This window comes from Mustela lutreola, chromosome 7, assembly GCF_030435805.1.
Source record: "Mustela lutreola isolate mMusLut2 chromosome 7, mMusLut2.pri, whole genome shotgun sequence".
Lineage (NCBI taxonomy): Eukaryota > Metazoa > Chordata > Mammalia > Carnivora > Mustelidae > Mustela > Mustela lutreola.
The window spans coordinates 33,767,648-33,786,289 of record NC_081296.1 but is presented as its reverse complement, the minus strand read 5'-3'; the positions used below and the strand labels follow the sequence as shown (position 1 = coordinate 33,786,289).

Genomic DNA, 18,642 nt, shown 5'->3' with positions numbered 1-18,642 from the left:
CTTGTGAAAATACAGCTAACAACCACAAGTTTCTCTGTCCTTCTGGGAGCAGCATTTCTTTTCAGTTTCAAAGCATGCTACATTTTGCATTCAGGAAACTGTCTCGGGCCTCTCTTAAAACAGAGGGACACTGGCAAAGAACTGTGCTACATCTCTCTCACTTTCCACATTACTAAGGAGTGGGGTTTGGTGGTGTATCCACCAGAGGAATACCAACTTGGTCCATTTTTTTGCTTAAAAAAAAAAAAAAATTTGCCCTGCGCTTTCTTCACAGTAAAAGATCACTTGTAATCAGATGGCTCAAATCTAAACTAGAGTGGCTCCATCAAGGACTCCAGGAACAGAAGCTAGCAAAGCACAGACCTCTTTCTTGACCCTGAGAGTGAGCGCCTCCTTGGCCCACCGGTCCCGCCCTGGCCTGCCCTAGTGCACAGTACTTATTTGGGCACTGGCGAGGCCACTGCGGGGGGGGGGGGGGGGGCGGGCCGCAAATGAGCGGGTCTTGCTCTCCCCAGTGCACACGAGGCCAGGGCCACAGCCAAGGCTAAAGGGTCTTCTCTCCTTCTGGGCAAGCACTGCCCTTCGACCATTTCGGGAATATGATAAACGGGAAGGTTTCCCTAGCAGCGGGTGGATGCGGGTGACAGGGACACCTGGCTCCAACCGGAGGGCAGGTTGGTCGGCTGCGCGGCTGCAGAAGGAGTGGAAGGGTCTGGGAAGAAAGGAAGAAGTCAGCTAGACAAACCCTATCAGACTGAACAAGGCCTCTCCAGCCGCTAGGGAGGGAGAAAAAGCGTGGGGGACACACAACTACCAGGGCGCGGGCCGCTTCTGGAACTGCGGGTGGGCAAAACACGCCAGCCTCTGTTACGCTTCTGGGGCGCAGGGCCGCGACCGTGCCTGCGCGCAGGTGGGCGAGGAGTCTCCAGCCCGCGCAGCGCGCCCCTCCGAGATGCTCCGCCTTCTCCCTGTGCCCGGCCCCAAGCGGCGACCCAAACGCCCCCCAACTTGCGGCCGCTCCCCTTCCCACCGCCCGGCCGCTCTTCCCTCCACCCCCACCCCAACTCAGAGCACAGCCCGCGCGGCCCGCCCTACCTCGCCGCTTGGCGCGCACGATGCCCTTTTTCTGAAGCACGAACGTGGACCCATTCACCAGGCTCGAGACGACGGCCACGCCCAGGCCAAGCGACACGGCGGCGGGGCTCGGGCTGCGCGCCCCCTCCCCGGCCGCCGCCGCTGCCGCCGCTGCAGTCCCCATTCCGCCCGCGCCCGCCCTCCGCGCCTGCGCCTGCGCGCCGCGTGCGCCCGGTCCGGAGGTGGGGGTGGGGGTGTGGACCCGGGGATCCGCTGGCACCGGACAAAGTGGAGGTTGGGGTTGGGATCTGAGCATCTGCGAGGCAGCGACGGAGTGGGGGGTGGAGAGATTTCCGAGTTCCGCCGAGGCGGAAAAGAGGAGGAGGGGAACTTGGGCTCCGCGACAAGGTTGCGGTGAGGGGACCCGGGGCTCGGCTAGTGGGGTGGGAGCCCGGGTTCCGCGGACCCGGTGATGGAGGATGGATCCGGGGCTCCGGGAAGACAGTGGGAGTGGAGAGGAGAGGAGTTGACGGTGAGGAAGGAATTGAGAGAGGGGAGTGATAGAAGGGGCGGTGTTGAGGAAAGGGAAAGGCGGTAGGAGGGTGGGTGCAGGTAGCGTTCCCAGATTTGGCAAATGAAAACACAGGAAGCCCACTTAGTTTTATCTCAGATAAATAATTTTTTAGTATGTCTCCCATGCAATACTTGGGACCACCCCGGACCGGCAGGACGCAGCCTTTGCTGGGATCCCGATTCCCACAAAGCCTCTCGGCGGAGGCCAATGAGGAAATCTCTAGTAGGGCGTGAGATACCTGGACGACTCAGCTGTAGACGCTCAAATGGACGACTGACCAGGGTGAAATCAAGCTGCTTCCACAATGGAGCAGTGAGCTTGTAACCGTACTAATTTCCCAGTTTATTTTTAATAAAATATATCAAATTTCGGGAATGAGGAAATATTTAGAAATTCCACAGTCCCACAACCCTCGCCTAATTACTATTTAGGTGTTTTCCCTTAGGTACACAATTTTACATATTTACAATTACAATATATAAAATATCCATTTTATTTAATGTTATAGTCAGTTTCCATGTTGCTACATAATTATTATTTTAATGACAGTATAATTTCCCATAAAGTTAATTACCATAATTTGTCTAACTATTTAGCAATTGTTGGTTGTTTTGGCTACCAGTTTTTTCTCTACTGTAAATGATGCTGTAATATACATCTTCCTAAATTTTTAAATACTAGGTTAAAGTGTGTAAATCTATACAGCATTATTAGCTTGTGGAGCAATATGAAATCATACACTATTCTGTATGAAAACTTTTATGCTGAATGAATATAGCCCATTGTTTATTCTTTTTTGTTGTAACAGTTGACTCTTAACAACCCAAGGTTTGAACTGCTTGGGTCCACTTATACTCGTGTTTTTAACAATATAGTACTATAGGGGTGCCTGGGTGGCTCAGTGGGTTAAAGCCTCTGCCTTGGCCTCCAGTCATGATCCCAGAGACCTGGGATCAAGCCCCAAATCCGGCTCTCTGCTCAGCAAGGAACCTGCTTCCCCCTCTCTCTCTCTCTGCCTGCCTCTCTGCCTATTTGTGATCTTTGTCTGTCAAATAAATAAATGAAATCTTAAAAATATATATATAGGACTATAAATGTATTTTTCCTTCCTTCTGATTTTCTTGATGTTTTCTGTAACTTTATTGTAAGACTACAGTATATAATACTTATAAAATATGTGTTCATCTGCTGTTTATGTTTTTGATAAGGCTTCTAGTCAACAGTAAGTTATTAGTAGTAGTTAAGTTTTTAGGGTATCAAAAGGAATACACAGATTTTCCTGTGTAGGGAAGGGGTCTGGCCCTTAACCCCCACTTTGTTCAAAAGTCAGTTATGTAAAACATAAAACTTGGCCATTTTAACCATTTTTAAATGTACAGTTCACTGGCATTAATTATGTTGACGATGTGCAACTCTCACCACTATTTCTAAAACTTGTCCATTATCTGAAACAGAAGCTCTGTAGCCATTAAGCAGTCATCCCCATTTCTCCTTCTTTCTATTCCTTGATAATTTATAATCTACTTTCAGTCTCTATGAATTGGCCCATTTTAGTTTTTTGTTTAAATGGCATTATACAAGTATTTGTCCTTCTGCGGCTGGCTTATTTCACTTAGCTTGATTTTCCCTTGGTTCTCAGATTCATCCATATTGTAGCATCTGTCAGAACTTGATTCCTTTTTATAGCTGAGTATTATTCCATTGTATATATACACAACATTTTATCTGTTATTTGTTGGTGGACATTTGGTTTGTTCCCACCCTTTGGCTTTTGTGAATGATGCTGCAAAGACCATAAGCATGAAAGTATCTCTTTGAGTACCTGACTTAAAATATTTTGGGTATAGTGTACTTAAGAGTGGAATTGCTGAGTCATATGGTAATTCTATGTTTATGTTTTTGAGGAACTGCCAAACTTTATCATAGTCTCTGCACCATTTTCCTACCAGCAGGATATAAGGGTTCCAATTTCTCCACATTCTCACCAATTTTGTTGTTTTCTAGTTGTCTTTTTTTAATAGTTATCGTAGTAGGTGTGAAGTGATTGCTTATTCTTTTTAAATATACCTGTGAGCATAAGTGATGTTTCCTGAAATAAATACTAACTTCTACCATAAATCTTAGCAGAAGCAAGCAAATGAAAGCAGCAGCTACAGCATTGCCAACATAATCACATTATTTACTTTTCTAATAATGCCAGTATTATTTAATACATGTATATATGTAAATTTTAAATAATGCCATTAGAGCTCTTGGCAAAAATAGTCATGCTCATTAAAAAAACAAAAACAAAAACAAAAACTCAGTGAATTCAATAAATGCCAGAGAATATAAAACCTCACTCCAAATTCTATCACCCTAAAATAACTATTACAACCATTAAGATCTCCACTCCAAACATTTTTCCGCATGAGTATATGAGAAAAAGGATAGACATTTATCAAATGGGACATGTGGTATTTTAATTTGAAAGCAAACACTATATATTATCTGGATTTAACATTTAAAAAGCTGGTATAAAAATAGAGTGACCGCCAAAGCTGAGATAAGTACTATTCTACCACAAGAGATTCTGGTTCCTAAAAGATGCCTCTAAAATTAAGGTGAGTGAAAAACGCTATGAGATGGGAGTTACTATGTTTCTCTTAACTCTTAACTTTTAGACAGTATGACTTAACTCCTTGCAATGACAAATGAGGAAATCTGCTCACTTACCAGCTCCTTGTGTGTTTTTTTTTTAATTTTGTCAAGGTATATAACATTTGTAGACTACCCTGTATTCATAATTCTGTATTTTTATAATCTTACATATACATTTAACTGGGTTCATATTCACATCATCCTTTAACCAATTTTCTCTTTTTAATTCCCTAGAAAATTTTCAATGAGCATATATTAAAAATAAACAACCATGGGTGTTGTAATCTTTGAGTTCTTTTGTTATGGAATGTTTGCCTGAACAACAAAATGGAAAATATAATATTTTCAAACTGTACTTTTTTTCCCTAAAACATTGTAGGCATTATCTCATCTTCTGGCATTAAATGTTATGTTAAGAGCCTGAAGTCACATTGAATACAAATGGGGTTAATGTTAAAGAATGTTAATGTTAATGTTAAAAAATGATTGTTAATTTTGTTGGGTGTGCTAATGAAATTGTAGTTGTATTAATATCTTTATTACCGAATACTACTGAAATATTTACATATGAAATGATTACATTGGGGATTTGCTTTTTAAAATTTCATGAGGAGGGGCGCCTGTGTGGCTCAGAGGGTTAAGCCTCTCTGCCTTCGGCTCAGGTCATGATCTCAGGGTCCTGGGATGGAGTCCTGCGTTGGGCTCTCTGCTCAGCAGGGAGCCTACTTCCCTTCCTCTCTTTGCCTGCCTTTCTGCCTACTTGTGATCTCTGTCAAATAAATAAAAATCTTAAAAAAAAAATTTCATGAGGAGATAAAATGAGTGTGTAAGCATATGTGCAAATGGATTTATCAAGCAAATGACACCTGTTACCACCTCCCTGCAAGAAGATTCCTACTGCAGGGAGGATAGCAAAATAGGGTGTGGATACTTGCCACCAAGAGCAGTAGTCACAAGATGTCTACTCACCCTATAGTTTATAAATGCCAGGGTCACCAAGAGAGACATGATTCACATTGGCACTGGATAGAACAACACTTAACTCTCACACAGAGGAAACAAAGCAAGATCAGCTTCAACAATGGGTTTTAGTCTGTCATGGTCATCAAGTCCCAGCCTGTGGCCAATGCAGGGCAATGGCCTGTATTCACCCCTCTTTGGCTACAAACTAAGGACCCCCCATCTTAAGCAGAACAAAGGACTGCATAGAATCTGAGGCAGGGAAAGATATTGTCATACAAGTTGATAAACCCAGCACAGGCTGCCAAGGCTCTATATGTCTTGAAAAAGAATTCTAGGCCCTACATCCATTCTCATTCAGCCAAACAGGGGCCAGAAGACTGCACACATGTAATTGCTTTTCCCCTCCAGATTGAAAGAGTAAAAACACCAGAAAATTGCTAAGTAAGCTGGGCGACAAGTACAAAGGATTGTATGCTATGAGCATGAGGATTGCATGCTATTTTCTCTTTACGTGTTTGAAAACATTTTTTTTTCTTTTTAAGTAGGCTCCATGGCCAGCATGGAAGTTAATGTGGGGCCTGAACTCACATCCCTGAGATCAAAACCTGAATGAGCCACCCAGACACCCCTGCAAACATTCTTTTATTTTTTTTCCATTTTATTTTATTTTATTTTATTTTATTTTATTTTATTTTATTTCTTCTCAGTGTTCCAGCATTCATTGTTAATGCACCACACCCAGTGCTCCATGCAATATGTGCCCTCCATAATACCCACCATCAGGCTCACCCAGTCCCCCACCCAGCTCCCTTCCAAAACCCTCAGCTTGTTTCTCAGAGTCCACAGTCTCTCATGGTTGGTCCCCCCCTCCAATTTCCCCCAACTCACTTTTCCTCTCCATCTTCTAATGTCCTCTGGGTTATTTTTTATGCTCCACAGGTAAGTGAAACCATATGATACTTGACTCTTTCTACCTGACTTATTTCACTCAGCATAATCTCTTCCGGTCCTGTCCATGTTGATACAAAAGTTGAGGAATACACAATAGCCATTGCGGCTATGAGTATTGGGGTACAGATGGCCCTTCTTTTTACTACATCAGTATCTTTGGGGTAAATACCCAGTAATGCAATTGCAGGGTCATAGGGAAGCTCTATTTTTCTTAACGAATCTCCACGCTGTTTTCCAAAGTGGCTGCCCAGCTTGCATTCCCACCAACAGTGTAAGAGGGTTCCCCTTTCTCCACATCCTCTCCAACACATGTCGTTTGCTGTCTTGTTAATTGTGGCCATTCTAACTGGTGTAAGGTGATATCTCAATGTGGTTTTGATTTGAATCTCCCTGATGGCTAATGTGATGAACATTTTTTCATGTGTCTGTTAGCCATTTGTATGTCTTCATTGGAGAAGTGTGTGTTCGTGTCTTCTGCTTTTCTTGACATGTTTTTGACATTTTTTTTAACATGTTTATCTGTTTTGTGTGTGTTGAGTTTGAGGAGTACTTTATAGATTTTTGGATATCAGCCCTTTGTCTGTAGTGTCAGTTGTGAATATCTTCTCCCATTCCATGGGTTGCCTCTTTGTTTTGTTTCCTTTGATGTCCCTGCAAACATTCTTAATAGAAGTATTTGTGGGTTTGTATATTTTTTTAACTTTGAAGTCAGCCTGATTGTCAAAAAAAAATTTTTTTTATTTCTATGAGAAGGGTTTAAATACAAATAAGAAATCAGGAAAGATTGAATAATCTGCTTTTTTCCCTTCATTATAAAATATTTCAAATGTATATCAAAGTGCAGAGGATAACATTTTTAAAAAGCCATGTACTCATCCCTTCAAATCTATCTAATCTTATTATTTTAATGTATTTTCTTCAAAATTTTAAAGGCAATATACAATAGCAAAGGCTCTCTTTTATTCCATCTCTCTTTTTTCTGCCTGGCATCTGCAGAATTAGTTATTATCCTTGAAGCTCAATAACTCATTTAGGATATATCACAGTATTAACCAATCTGTACCATTTCTCCTAGTACAAAGTATATCCTTTCTTTTGTAGATTGTTTTTCTTTCTCTCAGCAATTTTTTAAAAAAGATCTTATCTATTTCTTTGAGGGAGAGAACGAGCACAAGGGGGGAAGGGGCAGAGGGGGAGGGAGAATGTGGGTGGGCATCATCTCAGGACCCCAAGATCGTGACCTGAGCTGAAGGCAGATGCTTATGTTAACTGGCTGAGTTATCCAGGGGCCTCCAGCAATTTTCCACCACTGTATTTTTAAATATCTCCAAGATAACCCTCCCCTTCTTATGTCCTATAAGGTGAGTTTCCTATTTTAAGAACATGGGTTATCCCTATGTTGGATAGTCTTTTGTTACATTTGCTTTCTTCATAACAATCTCGATATTTATCCTCTATGCCTATAATCACTAATAGAGTGACGGTGATATTCTATTTGTTTCATTAGCTCTGAAATTTCATTTTTCATTAAATCTGTAGTTGTGTACAGCTTGGTCTACCCATATCTATATATCTATATCTATCACCTCCCCTACCCAAATCAAAATACAGCAGATTTCTAAGACCCCCAAAAGTTTCCGCCTGAAAACTTCCAAATTCATTCTATGAGGTCAGAATTACCTTTATCTCAAAACCAGACAAAGACCCCACAATTATAATTGCAAAATTACAGACCAATATCTCTGATGAACATGGATGCCAAAATTCTCACCAAGATTCTAGCTAATAGCGTGAAGAGTAAGTTAAAAGGATTATTCACCAACACAAAGTGGGATTTATTCCTGGGCTGCAAGTGTGGTTAGCCATCTGCAAATCAGTCAATGTGATACATTACATTAACGAAAGAGAGGAGAAGAACTGTATGATCCTCTCAATTGATGCAGAAAAAGCATTTGACAAAAATACAGCATTCTTTCTTGATTGAAACTCCACAGTGTAGGGATTGAAAGAACATACTTCAGTATCATAAAATTCATATGACAAAGAGCCCACAATGAATATCATTCTCAATGGGGAAAAACTAAGAGTCTTCCTAAGGTCAGGAACATGATAGGGATGTTCACTCTCACCACTCCTGTTCAACACAGTACTGGAAGTCCTACCTCAGCAATCAGACAAAAAAAGAAATAAAAGGCATCCTTCAACTGTCCTTCAGAACAATGTATTATTTAAAATATAACCCAGGGGTAATTTTACTAGTTACCAAGCACATTTAGATATAGCCTTAAGAAAAACACATACTAGCAACAGGCTGATATATAGAGGATGATATATGATATACAGCCTTTAAGCTGAGCAGTAGGGGATGCCCGGCTAGCTCAGGGCAGAACGTCACCTGCTTCATTTTTCCGTTATCTCCCCTTTCTCCCCCCAAAAGCACCTGTGTCTAGTTAGATAAGTCCTTTGAATATGCTTGTTCAACTATAAACTTTATACTGCTTGTACAGACATATTTTGTCCTCCTTCTTGTTTATCTACAGGGCATATGACTAATGTTTGGCCTTCTTTGGCTCTTCTGTGGGTTACTGTTTCTATCTAATAAAAGCAAGACTGAGGTGTTGTTTGGGGCAACAGTCTTTTCTACTGTTGTCTCCTGTTCCCTTTCTCTTGCAGCTGACTTGTTTGTGCCTCATTCTTCTCCTGTTCCCCGACAGGAAGCAACAGCATCCAAATCAGCAAAGAAGTCAACTCTCACTCTTCACAGATGACATGGTACTCTATGTGGAAAACCCAAAAGACTCCACTCCAAAATTGCTAGAGCTCATACAGTAATTCAGCAAAGTGGCGGGATATGAAATCAATGCACAGAAGTCAGTTGCTTTTCTATACACTAACAATGAGACAGAAGAAAGAAAAATTAAGGAATCAATCCCATTTACAAGTGTACCAAAACCCATAAGATATCTAGGAATAAACCTAACCAAATAAGTAAAGAATCTGTACTCTGAAAACTATAGAACGCTTATGAAAAAAATTGAGGGAGACACAAAGAAATGGAAAAACATTCCATGCTCATGGATTAGAAGAACAACTATGGTTAAAATCTCAGTGCTAACCAGAGCAATCTATACATTCAATCCAATCCCTATCAAAATACCATCAACATTTTTCACAGAGCTGGAACAAACAATCCTAAAATTTATATGGAACCAGAAAAGCCCCCATGTAACCAGAGGAATTTGAAAAAGACAACCAAAGCTGGTGGCATCACAATTCCAGACTTCAAGCTATATTACAAAACTGTAATCATCAAGACAGTATGTTACTGGTGCAAAAATAAATGCATAGAATAGAGAGCCCAAAAATGGACCCTCAACTCTATGGTCAACTAATCTTCAGCAAAGCAGGAAAGAATATCCAATGGGAAAAAAAAAAAAAAAGACAGTCTCTTTAACAAATGTTGGGAAAATTGGACAGCCATGGCAGAAGAATGAAACCGAACCACTGTTTTACACCATACACAAAAAGAAACTCAAAATGGATGAAAGACGTATATGTGAGACAGGAATCCAACAAAATCCTAGAGGAGAACAGAGGCAACCACCTCTGTGATCTCGGCCACAGTAACTTCTTGCTAGGCATGTCTCCAGTGACAAGGGAAACAAAGGCAAAAGTAAACTATTGAGACTTCATCAAGATAATAAGCTTCTGCACTGCAAAGGAAACAGCTGACAAAACCGAAAGACATCAACAGAATGGGAGAAAATATTTGCAAATGTCTTATTGATAAAGGGCTAGTATCCAAGATCTATAAAGGATTTATGAAACTCAACACCCCCAAAAAACAAAGAACCCAGTCAAGAAGTCATGAACAGACATTTCTACAAAGAAGACCTACAAATGGCCAATAGACATATGAAAAGGTATTCCATATTCCTTGGAATCAGGGAAATGTCATTCAAAACCATAATGAGATACCACCTCACACCAGTAGGAATGGCTAAAATTAAAAGGCAGGAAACAACAAATGTTAGAGAGGATGTGGAGAAAAGGGAACTCTTAGACATTATTTGTGAGAATGCAAACTGGTGCAGCCACTCTGGAAAACAGTATGGAGATTCCTCAAAAAGTTGAAAATAGAGCTGCTTTAGTCCCCAGCAATACTAGGTATTTAACCCCAAAGATACAAATGTAATGATTGGGGGAGCCTGGGTGGCTCAGTGGGTTGATCCTCTGCCTTCGGCTCAGGTCATGATCTCAGGGTCCTGGGATTGAGCCCTGCATTGGGCTCTCTGCTCGGCGGGGGGCCTGCTTCCTCCTCTCTGCCTCCTCTCTGCCTGTGTCTCTGCCTACTTGTGATCTCTTTCTGTCAAGTAAATAAATTAAAAAAAATTAAAAAAAAAAAACAAATGTAATGACTGAAGGGGCATATGCACCCCAATGTTTATAGCAGCAATGTCCACAATAGCCAAATTATGGAAAGAGCCCAGATGTCCACCCATAGATGAATGGATAAAGATGTGGTATATATATATGCAAGAGAATATTACTCTGTCATCAAAAAATGAAATCTTACTGTTTGCAACCATACGAATGGAACATACTAGAGGGTAGGAGGGTAAGTGAAATAAATCAGAGAAAGACAATTATCATTCGATTTCACTCCTATGTGGAATTCAAGAAACAAAATAGAGAGTCATAGGGGAAGTGAGGTAAAAATAAAATGAGATGAAATCAAGGAGACAAATTATAGGAGACTTTTAACTATAGGAAACAGAATGAGGGTTCCTGGGGGGGGATGGGGTAACTGGGTGATGGGCATTAAGAAGGGCAAATGATGTAATGATCACTGGGTGTTGTATGTGACTGCTGAATCACTAAACTCTACCTCTGAAACAAATAATACACTATATGTTAATTAATGGAATTTAAATAAAGTTCAATTTTTAAAAAAGAAAATAAGTTACCTCCTAATCTACACCTTTCCTCAATAAAATTATTATTCTGACTTCTATCATTATTATTTAGATTTGCCTTCTTGAACTTCACAAGTGAAATACAGTACATTCTCTCTTATAGCTGGTTTATTTCACTCAACCTAGTATGTGAAATCCATCCATGTTGTTGAATGCTCCACTACTTTATTCTTTTGTGTGGGGGGTCGTATTCCATTAGGTGAATATAACACAATTTATCTGGGCACCTGGATAGCTCAGTCAGCTAAGCGCCTGCCTTTGGCTCAGGTCATGATCCCAGGGTCCTGGGATTGAGCCCTGCATGGAGACCCCAAAGACCTGCATCAGGCTCTCTGCTCTCTGCTTCTCCCTCTCCTTCTGCCTGCTGCTCCCCCTGCTTGTGCTCTATTTCTCTTTCAAATAACTCTCTCTCAATAGTGAATACAATCTTTAAACACACACACACACACACACATACAATTTATCCTTTCTCTTATTGATGGACATTTAGGTTGTATCTATTTGGGGATTATTATGAATGAAAACAGCTATGCACATTCTTATACAAGCCTCTCTGTGAACATATGCAGTCATATGTACATACCTAGGAGTAGAATTTCAGAAGGTAAGCATATGTTTAGTCTTAATAGAAAACACCAGTTTTACAATGTGATTATACCACTCTATACTCCCACCAGCATTGTTTGACAGTTCTGGTACCACCACAACTTTCTGATATTCACATTTAATCACTTTTAACTCCCAGCAGAGATAAAATAACGGGAAGATCCAGAATAGTATGCATGTTTCTGAAGAAACCTCAGTAAAACATTGATTTTGTTCACCTAATTCTGGTACCAAAAACCATGATGTGGCCAGAATGGGGAAAGAAGCCTAACAAAACCCTCCCAATGAAGCACATGTTGCTTTGATATGTATCCTATACCCTCAAGTCCCAAGTGGATGAGAAGGGATTGAGAAGCTTCCTTCTGGGCATGCTGTCTCCTCTGGTCTTTTTCACCCTTGGGCTTCTGAGACAGGAAGAGGGAGAGAGGAAGAGGGAGAGAGAGAGAGAAAGAAAGCTCTGACACCCAGTGGCCAGAGAGTAGTGTCTCCTGCCTCACCTGCTATGAGAGGCCAGTCCTCTGGCTCCTCTTTCAGGAATTCTGAAATCCATAGGTCTTTCATATGTTCATTTATTAAGCAAGGTTTAAAGCAAAGTCTCCCAGCTCTGTTGGAGGGGTCCCCATGAGGGGAGCCAGGACCATCAAGGGGTCCTTTCTTGAAGGTGCCAGCCCTTTGTTCAAAGTCTTTGAGCCTCCAGGTCTTGTGATTGGTGTAATGTTCCCCAGAAAAATCTTTCTGGGCAAGTGATGGAGCCAAGTGGCCTTGAGAAGGCAGTGTTTGTCTCCATCCTAAAGAACACTCATATGGCCTTGAGAAGGCAGTGTTTGTCTCCATCCTAAAGAACACTCATATGGCCTTGAGAAGGCAGTGTTTGTCTCCATCCTAAAGAACACTCATACATGTTCAAGAGGTGGGCTTGGGGTTGTGGCATTCTGGGCTGAGTCAACTAGGTATAAGCAGAGCAGAATGGAGCACAGGGAGGTCCAGCAGCTCTGAGCTTGAAAGAAACAAAGCCATCCCAGGTGCAGGTCTAGATGAGCCTTGGGCACCTACTCTATAATTTCTAACAATATCTAGAAATACTGGCCCACGTACCAACTAGTGAATAATAGATTTCTAGAGCTAAAAAAGGCCTAGAGAAGATCTGTTCTAAGTCAACACATGCATTATGCATGATATACAAATTGGAGGTTCCATAAGGGGCTAGCAACAGCCTATTCAGGGGTGTTGGCAAATGGATTGGATTTTAAGTGCAATGGGAGTAATGGGGTGTGGGCTTTAAGATTTTAGGAAAGAAAGATGTATATATTTTAGGGTGATATGGGTAAATTGAAAATAAGATTTTGAGTTAGACCCATTAAAAAAATTTTTTTTTTAAATCTCTCACCTCTGAAACTCTCTCAGCATTTCTGCAGAGGGAACTATCTAGTGAGGAGAAGAAAGAATTCTTCATGAGGAATGACTGTGCATAGCTATCAGTTATTTTTTTTAATCTTTTTTTATTATAAAATATAACACATTTGGAAAAGTTCATAAAACAAATGTACAGTGAAACAAAGTATTATAAAGTCAATTCCCAGGTAACCATCAACCGGGCCATGATCTACATGGTTGACCACAGCCCAGAAGAACCTGACTGCTCCTGTCTCAGAGCCACCTCCTCCCATACTAGAAGGAACTACTCTCTTGTTTTTCTTTAGAGCTTTACATCCTAAGGGTAGTTCAAGGATTGTAAAACTATGGCCTCCCAAATCTGGAACCTAGTCTGTTTTTAAATTAAGTTTTGATAGAATATAATCACACCCATTCCTTTATGTACTATACTGTTTATAACTACTTTCAGGCTACAAGAGCAGCGTTGAGTAGTTGCTGCAGAGACCCAGATGGCCAGTTAAGCCTAAAATATTTCCCACCTGATTCTTCAGAAAAAAATTGAGGTTCCCAGGTGTAGTTCGTAGTTTGTAATTTGTAGTGAGAGCTTTACCAATTTCCTCCAGCTGCAGGGAGGATTGGCAACTGGGAATTCACTGCTGCCTACTTCTCTGGCAGTTAGGTGGGGGAAAACCTCGTGACAGAGTCTCTTGGCACAACCCTCAGTCAACTGATGCTTTTATAAGTGTAAATGTCTTTTAATTTCTCTTTTAAATTGTTTATAGCTAATGTAGAGAAATGCAATTGATTATTAAATATTGATCTTATATCCTGTAACCTTGCTGAAATTGTTTCTTCTTACCTCTAATAAATTTTTAGTAGACTCCTTAAGGTTTTCTATATAAAGCTCATGTCATCTGCAAAAAAATTGTACATCTTCCTTTCCCATCAGGTTGCCTTTCATTCTTTTTCATGCCTAATTACACTACCTAGAACCTCATGTTGAATTTGTTGAATAGATGTAGCAAGAGCAGACATCTTATCTTATTCTTGATTTTAGGGAGAAAGATTTCAGTCTTGCAGTGTTAACTGTGATGTTAGCAAATTTTTTTTAGATGCTCTTTGTCAGATTAGGGAAATTCCCTTATACTTTTTTTTTTTAAGATTTTATTTATTTATTTGACACAGAGAGAGAGAGAGAGAGAGAGAGATCACAAGTAGGCAGAGGGGGAAGCAGGCTCCCTGCTGAGCAGACAGCCCCATGAGGGGTTTTATCCCAGGACCCTGAGACCATGACCTGAGCTGAAGGCAGAGACTTAACCCTCTGAACCACCCAGGCATCCCTCTCTTATATTTCTAACTTATTGAGAGATTTTTTTTTTTTTTTAATCATGAATGGATGCTAGCTTTTGTCAAATTCTTTTTCTGAGTCTATTGCGATGATTATGTGTTTCCTTTTTTTCCGTATTAATATGATGTTTTACAAAGGTTATCATATGTTGAAACAACCAAATCCCACTTGCTCAAAATGTATAGTCATATATATATATATATATATATATATATATATATAACACTATATATATAGTTATATATATATAATATATAGCTGGATTTGGTTTGCTGGTATTTTGTTGAGAATTTTTGCATCTACATTTATAAGGGATATTGGTTTATTGTTTGTTTGTGATATCTTTGTCTGGTCTTGGTATTGGGATAATATCGAACTCATAGAATGAGTTGGGAAATGTTACCTCTTCTATTTTTTGAAAGAATTTGCGAAAAGTTGATGTTAATTTTTCAAATGTTTGGTAGAATTCACCAATGAAGGCATCTAGTTTTGAGTTTATCTCTGTGGAAAGTTTTTTGAATGTTAATCAGTATCTTTACTTTTTATAGGTCCATTCAGATTTTCCATTTCTTCTCAAGTCAGTTTTTGTCTTTCTAGGAATTTCTTCATTCCATCTAGGTTATCTAATTTGTTGATAGATAATTTTTTATAGTATTCCCTTATTTTTCTGTAAAGTTGGCAAATAATATCCCCAGATATTTTCCCGATTTTAGTGAGTTGAGTCATCTCTCTTTTTACTGGTCTGACAAAAGACTTGTCAATTTTGTTTGATTCTTTTGAAGACCAAATTTTTGGTTTTGTGAGCTTTTCTATTGATTTTCTATTCTGTAACTTATTTCCACTCTAATCTTTATTATTCATTCCTTCTGCTTGCTTTGGGTTTTGTTTGGTCTACTTCAGTTTGCTCTTCTAGCTTTTAAGTTGGAATCTTAGATTATTTATTTGAGGTCTTCTTCTTTTATAAAAATAGGCATTCACAGCTATAAATTCCCTTTCTTCCCATTCCTTTTCCTGGGTGCTGTAAGTTTTGGTATTCTGTGTTTTCATTTCCATTCATCTCAAAAGTATTTTGTAATTTTCCATCTGGTTTCTTCTTTGACTCATTTATTAAAAGTATGTTTTAAACAAGTGTTGGAGAGGTGTGGAGAAAGGGGAACCCTCTTACAACTGTTGGTGGGAATGCAAGTTGGGCAGCCACTTTGGAAAACAGTGTGGAGATTCCTTAAGAAAAATAGAGCTTCCCTATGACCCTGCAATTGCACTACTGGGTATTTACCCCAAAGAAACTGATGTAGTGAAAAGAAGGACTATCTGTACCCCAGTGTTCATAGCAGCAATGGCCACAGTTGCCAAACTGTGGAAAGAGCCAAGATGCCCTTCAATGGACTAATGGATAAAGAAGATATGGTCCATATATACAATGGAGTATTGTGCCTCCATCAGAAAGGAAGAATACGGGGCGCCTGGGTGGCTCAGCGGGTTAAAGCCTCTGCCTTCAGCTCAGGTCATGATCCCAGAGTTCTGGGATCGAGCCGCATCCGGCTCTCTGCTCAGCCGGGAGCCTACTTCCTGCTCTCTCTCTCTCTCTGCCTGCCTCTCCGCCTGCTTGTGATTTCTGTCAAATAAATAAATAAAATCTAAAAAAAGAAAGAAAAAGAAAGGAAGAATACCCAACTTTTGTAACAACAGCATGGATGGGACTGGAAGATATTATGCTAAGGGAATTAAGTCAAGCAGAGAGAGTCAAGTATCATATGGTTTTATTTACCTGTGGAGCATAAGGAATAACCTGGAAGACATTGGAAGATGGACAGAAGTGAGCTGGGGGAAATTGGAGGGGGAGACCAACCATGAGAGACTGTGGACTCTGAGAAACAAACTGAGTGTTTTGGTGGGGAGAGGGGTGGGGAATGGGTGAAACTGGTGGTGGGTATTATGGAGGGCACATATTGTATGGAGCACTAGGTGTGGTGCATAACCAATGAATCTTGGAACACTGAAAAAATAAAATTAAATTAAAAAAATAAAAAAATTTTTTAAGTTTCTGCATGCTTTTGACTTACCAAATTTCTTTCTATTAATTTATAATTTCAGTAGAATTGAAATTACTTTGTTTAATTTCAATCATTTTCATTTTATTGCTGCTTGTTTCATGACCTAACATATGGTCTATCCAGGAGAATGTGCCATGTACACCAAAGAGGAATATCTATTATGCTATTGTTGTGGAATGTTCAAAGGATGTCTGTTAAGTCTATTTGGTTATAGCGTTGTTTAAGGCTTCTGTTTCCTTGTTGATTTTCTGCCCAGTTCTTCTCTCCATTATTGAAAGTGGTGTACTGACATCTCCAACAATTAATTTGAGTTATCTATTTCTTTCTTCAATTCTGTTCGTTTTTGCTTTATTTTGATGGTCTCTTATTATGTAATGTTTATAACTACTACATCTTTTTATCATAGTTGACATTTTATTAGTATATAAGGTCCTTCTTTATCTCTTGGAAATTTTTTTATTTAAAGTTAATTTTGGGGGCACCTGGGTGGCTCAGTGGGTTAAAGCCTCTGCCTTTGGCTCAGGTCATGATCCCAGGGTCCTGGGATCGAGCCTCACATCGGGCTCTCTGCTCAGCAGGGAGCCCGCTTCTCTGTCTCTCTCTGCCTGCCTCTGCCTACTTGTGATCTCTGTCAGTCAAATAAATAAATAAAATCTTAAAAAAAAAACAAAGTTAATTTTGCCTGATATTAGTATGGTCACTTCAGCTTTTTTTGGTTACTATTTGCATGTGTACCTTTTTGCATGCTTTTACTTTCAACCCATTCTTGTCTTTGAATCTAAAGTGTGTCTCTTACAGATAATATATTGCTGGATCATGCAGGCTAGGTTTTTTTTTTTTTTCTTTTTAAATCCATTCAGCTAGTGTTTGCCTTTAGGTTGAAGAGTTTAATCTGTTTTTATTTAGTGCAATCACTGAGAAGTAAGAAATATGTCTTTAATTTTGCTGTTTTTTGATATATCTTATGTCCTTTTTTTATTCTATTCCTCAGTTATTGCCATTTTATGTTAAATAAATATTTTCTAGAGTGTCATTATAATTTTCTTGTTGTTTCTTTCTTTTTTTTTTTTTTTAAAGATTTTATTTATTGGGGCGCCTGGGTGGCTCAGTGGGTTAAGCCGCTGCCTTCGGCTCAGGTCATGATCTCAGGGTCCTGGGATCGAGTCCCGCATTGGGCTCTCTGCTCAGCAGGGAGCCTGCTTCCCTCTCTCTCTCTCTCTCTCTCTCTGCCTGCCTCTCCATCTACTTGTGATTTCTCTCTGTCAAATAAATAAATAAAATCTTAAAAAAAAAAAGATTTTATTTATTTATTTGACAGAGAGAGATCACAAGTAGGTAGAGAGGCAGGCAGGGAGAGAGAGAGGGAAGCAGGCTCTCCGCTGAGCAGAGAGCCCGATATGGGACTCAATCCCAGGACCCTGAGATCATGACCTGAGCCGAAGGCAGCGGCTTAACCCACTGAGCCACCCAGGCGCCCTTCTTGTTGTTTCTTTACCATATAATTTTTTTGTTATTTTTTTTAGTTGATACCTTGGCAGTCACAGGTTTTGCTACTTAAATCCCTTAGGTTTCGGTAAGGGCAATTATCCCCATGACAAAAAGACCTGTTTCCTCTGTTTGTTGACTAGTTATAGGTTCTGCATATGAGCAAGTATTCCTAGGATAACAAATCTTATCTCCTTTCCTTGTTATTTCTCTTATCTCTGGGATCTGACTATTGGCAACTCTTCACTGGACAGCAAGGTCTTATCTACTTTTTTGTTAGAACTAATGTTTCCAGGTTCTAAGGAAAAGCAATTTCTGTTACCATGCTATGGGTTTGTACCTTTGGTTCTTGGATCCAAGTTCTTTAGGTTTCGTGGGGTTTTTTTTCTTCCAAATTTTTATTTAAAACCTAGTTAGTTAACAAATAGTGTAATATTTGTTCCAGGAGTATAATTTAGTGATGCATCACTTACATGTAACATTCAGCGTTCATCACAAGTGCCTTCCTTGATAACCAGCACCCATTTAGCCCATCCCCCATCCACTTTCCTCCATCAATCCTCTGTTCTTTATCATTAAGAGTCTCTTATGATTTGC

General features: G+C 39.9%; 1 protein-coding gene across 1 annotated transcript in view; it reads right to left on the bottom strand.

Moving 5' to 3' along the window:
* The window catches only part of NIPA1 (NIPA magnesium transporter 1), a 69,188-nt gene extending 67,783 nt beyond the window's left edge, over positions 1-1,405 (bottom strand). The window contains exon 1 of the mRNA XM_059180259.1: positions 1,096-1,405. Within this exon, the coding sequence (XP_059036242.1) occupies positions 1,096-1,390 (295 nt within the window). The 5' untranslated portion in view covers positions 1,391-1,405. The remainder of the gene's footprint in view (positions 1-1,095) is intronic.
* Between the last annotated feature and the right edge of the window lie 17,237 nt (positions 1,406-18,642).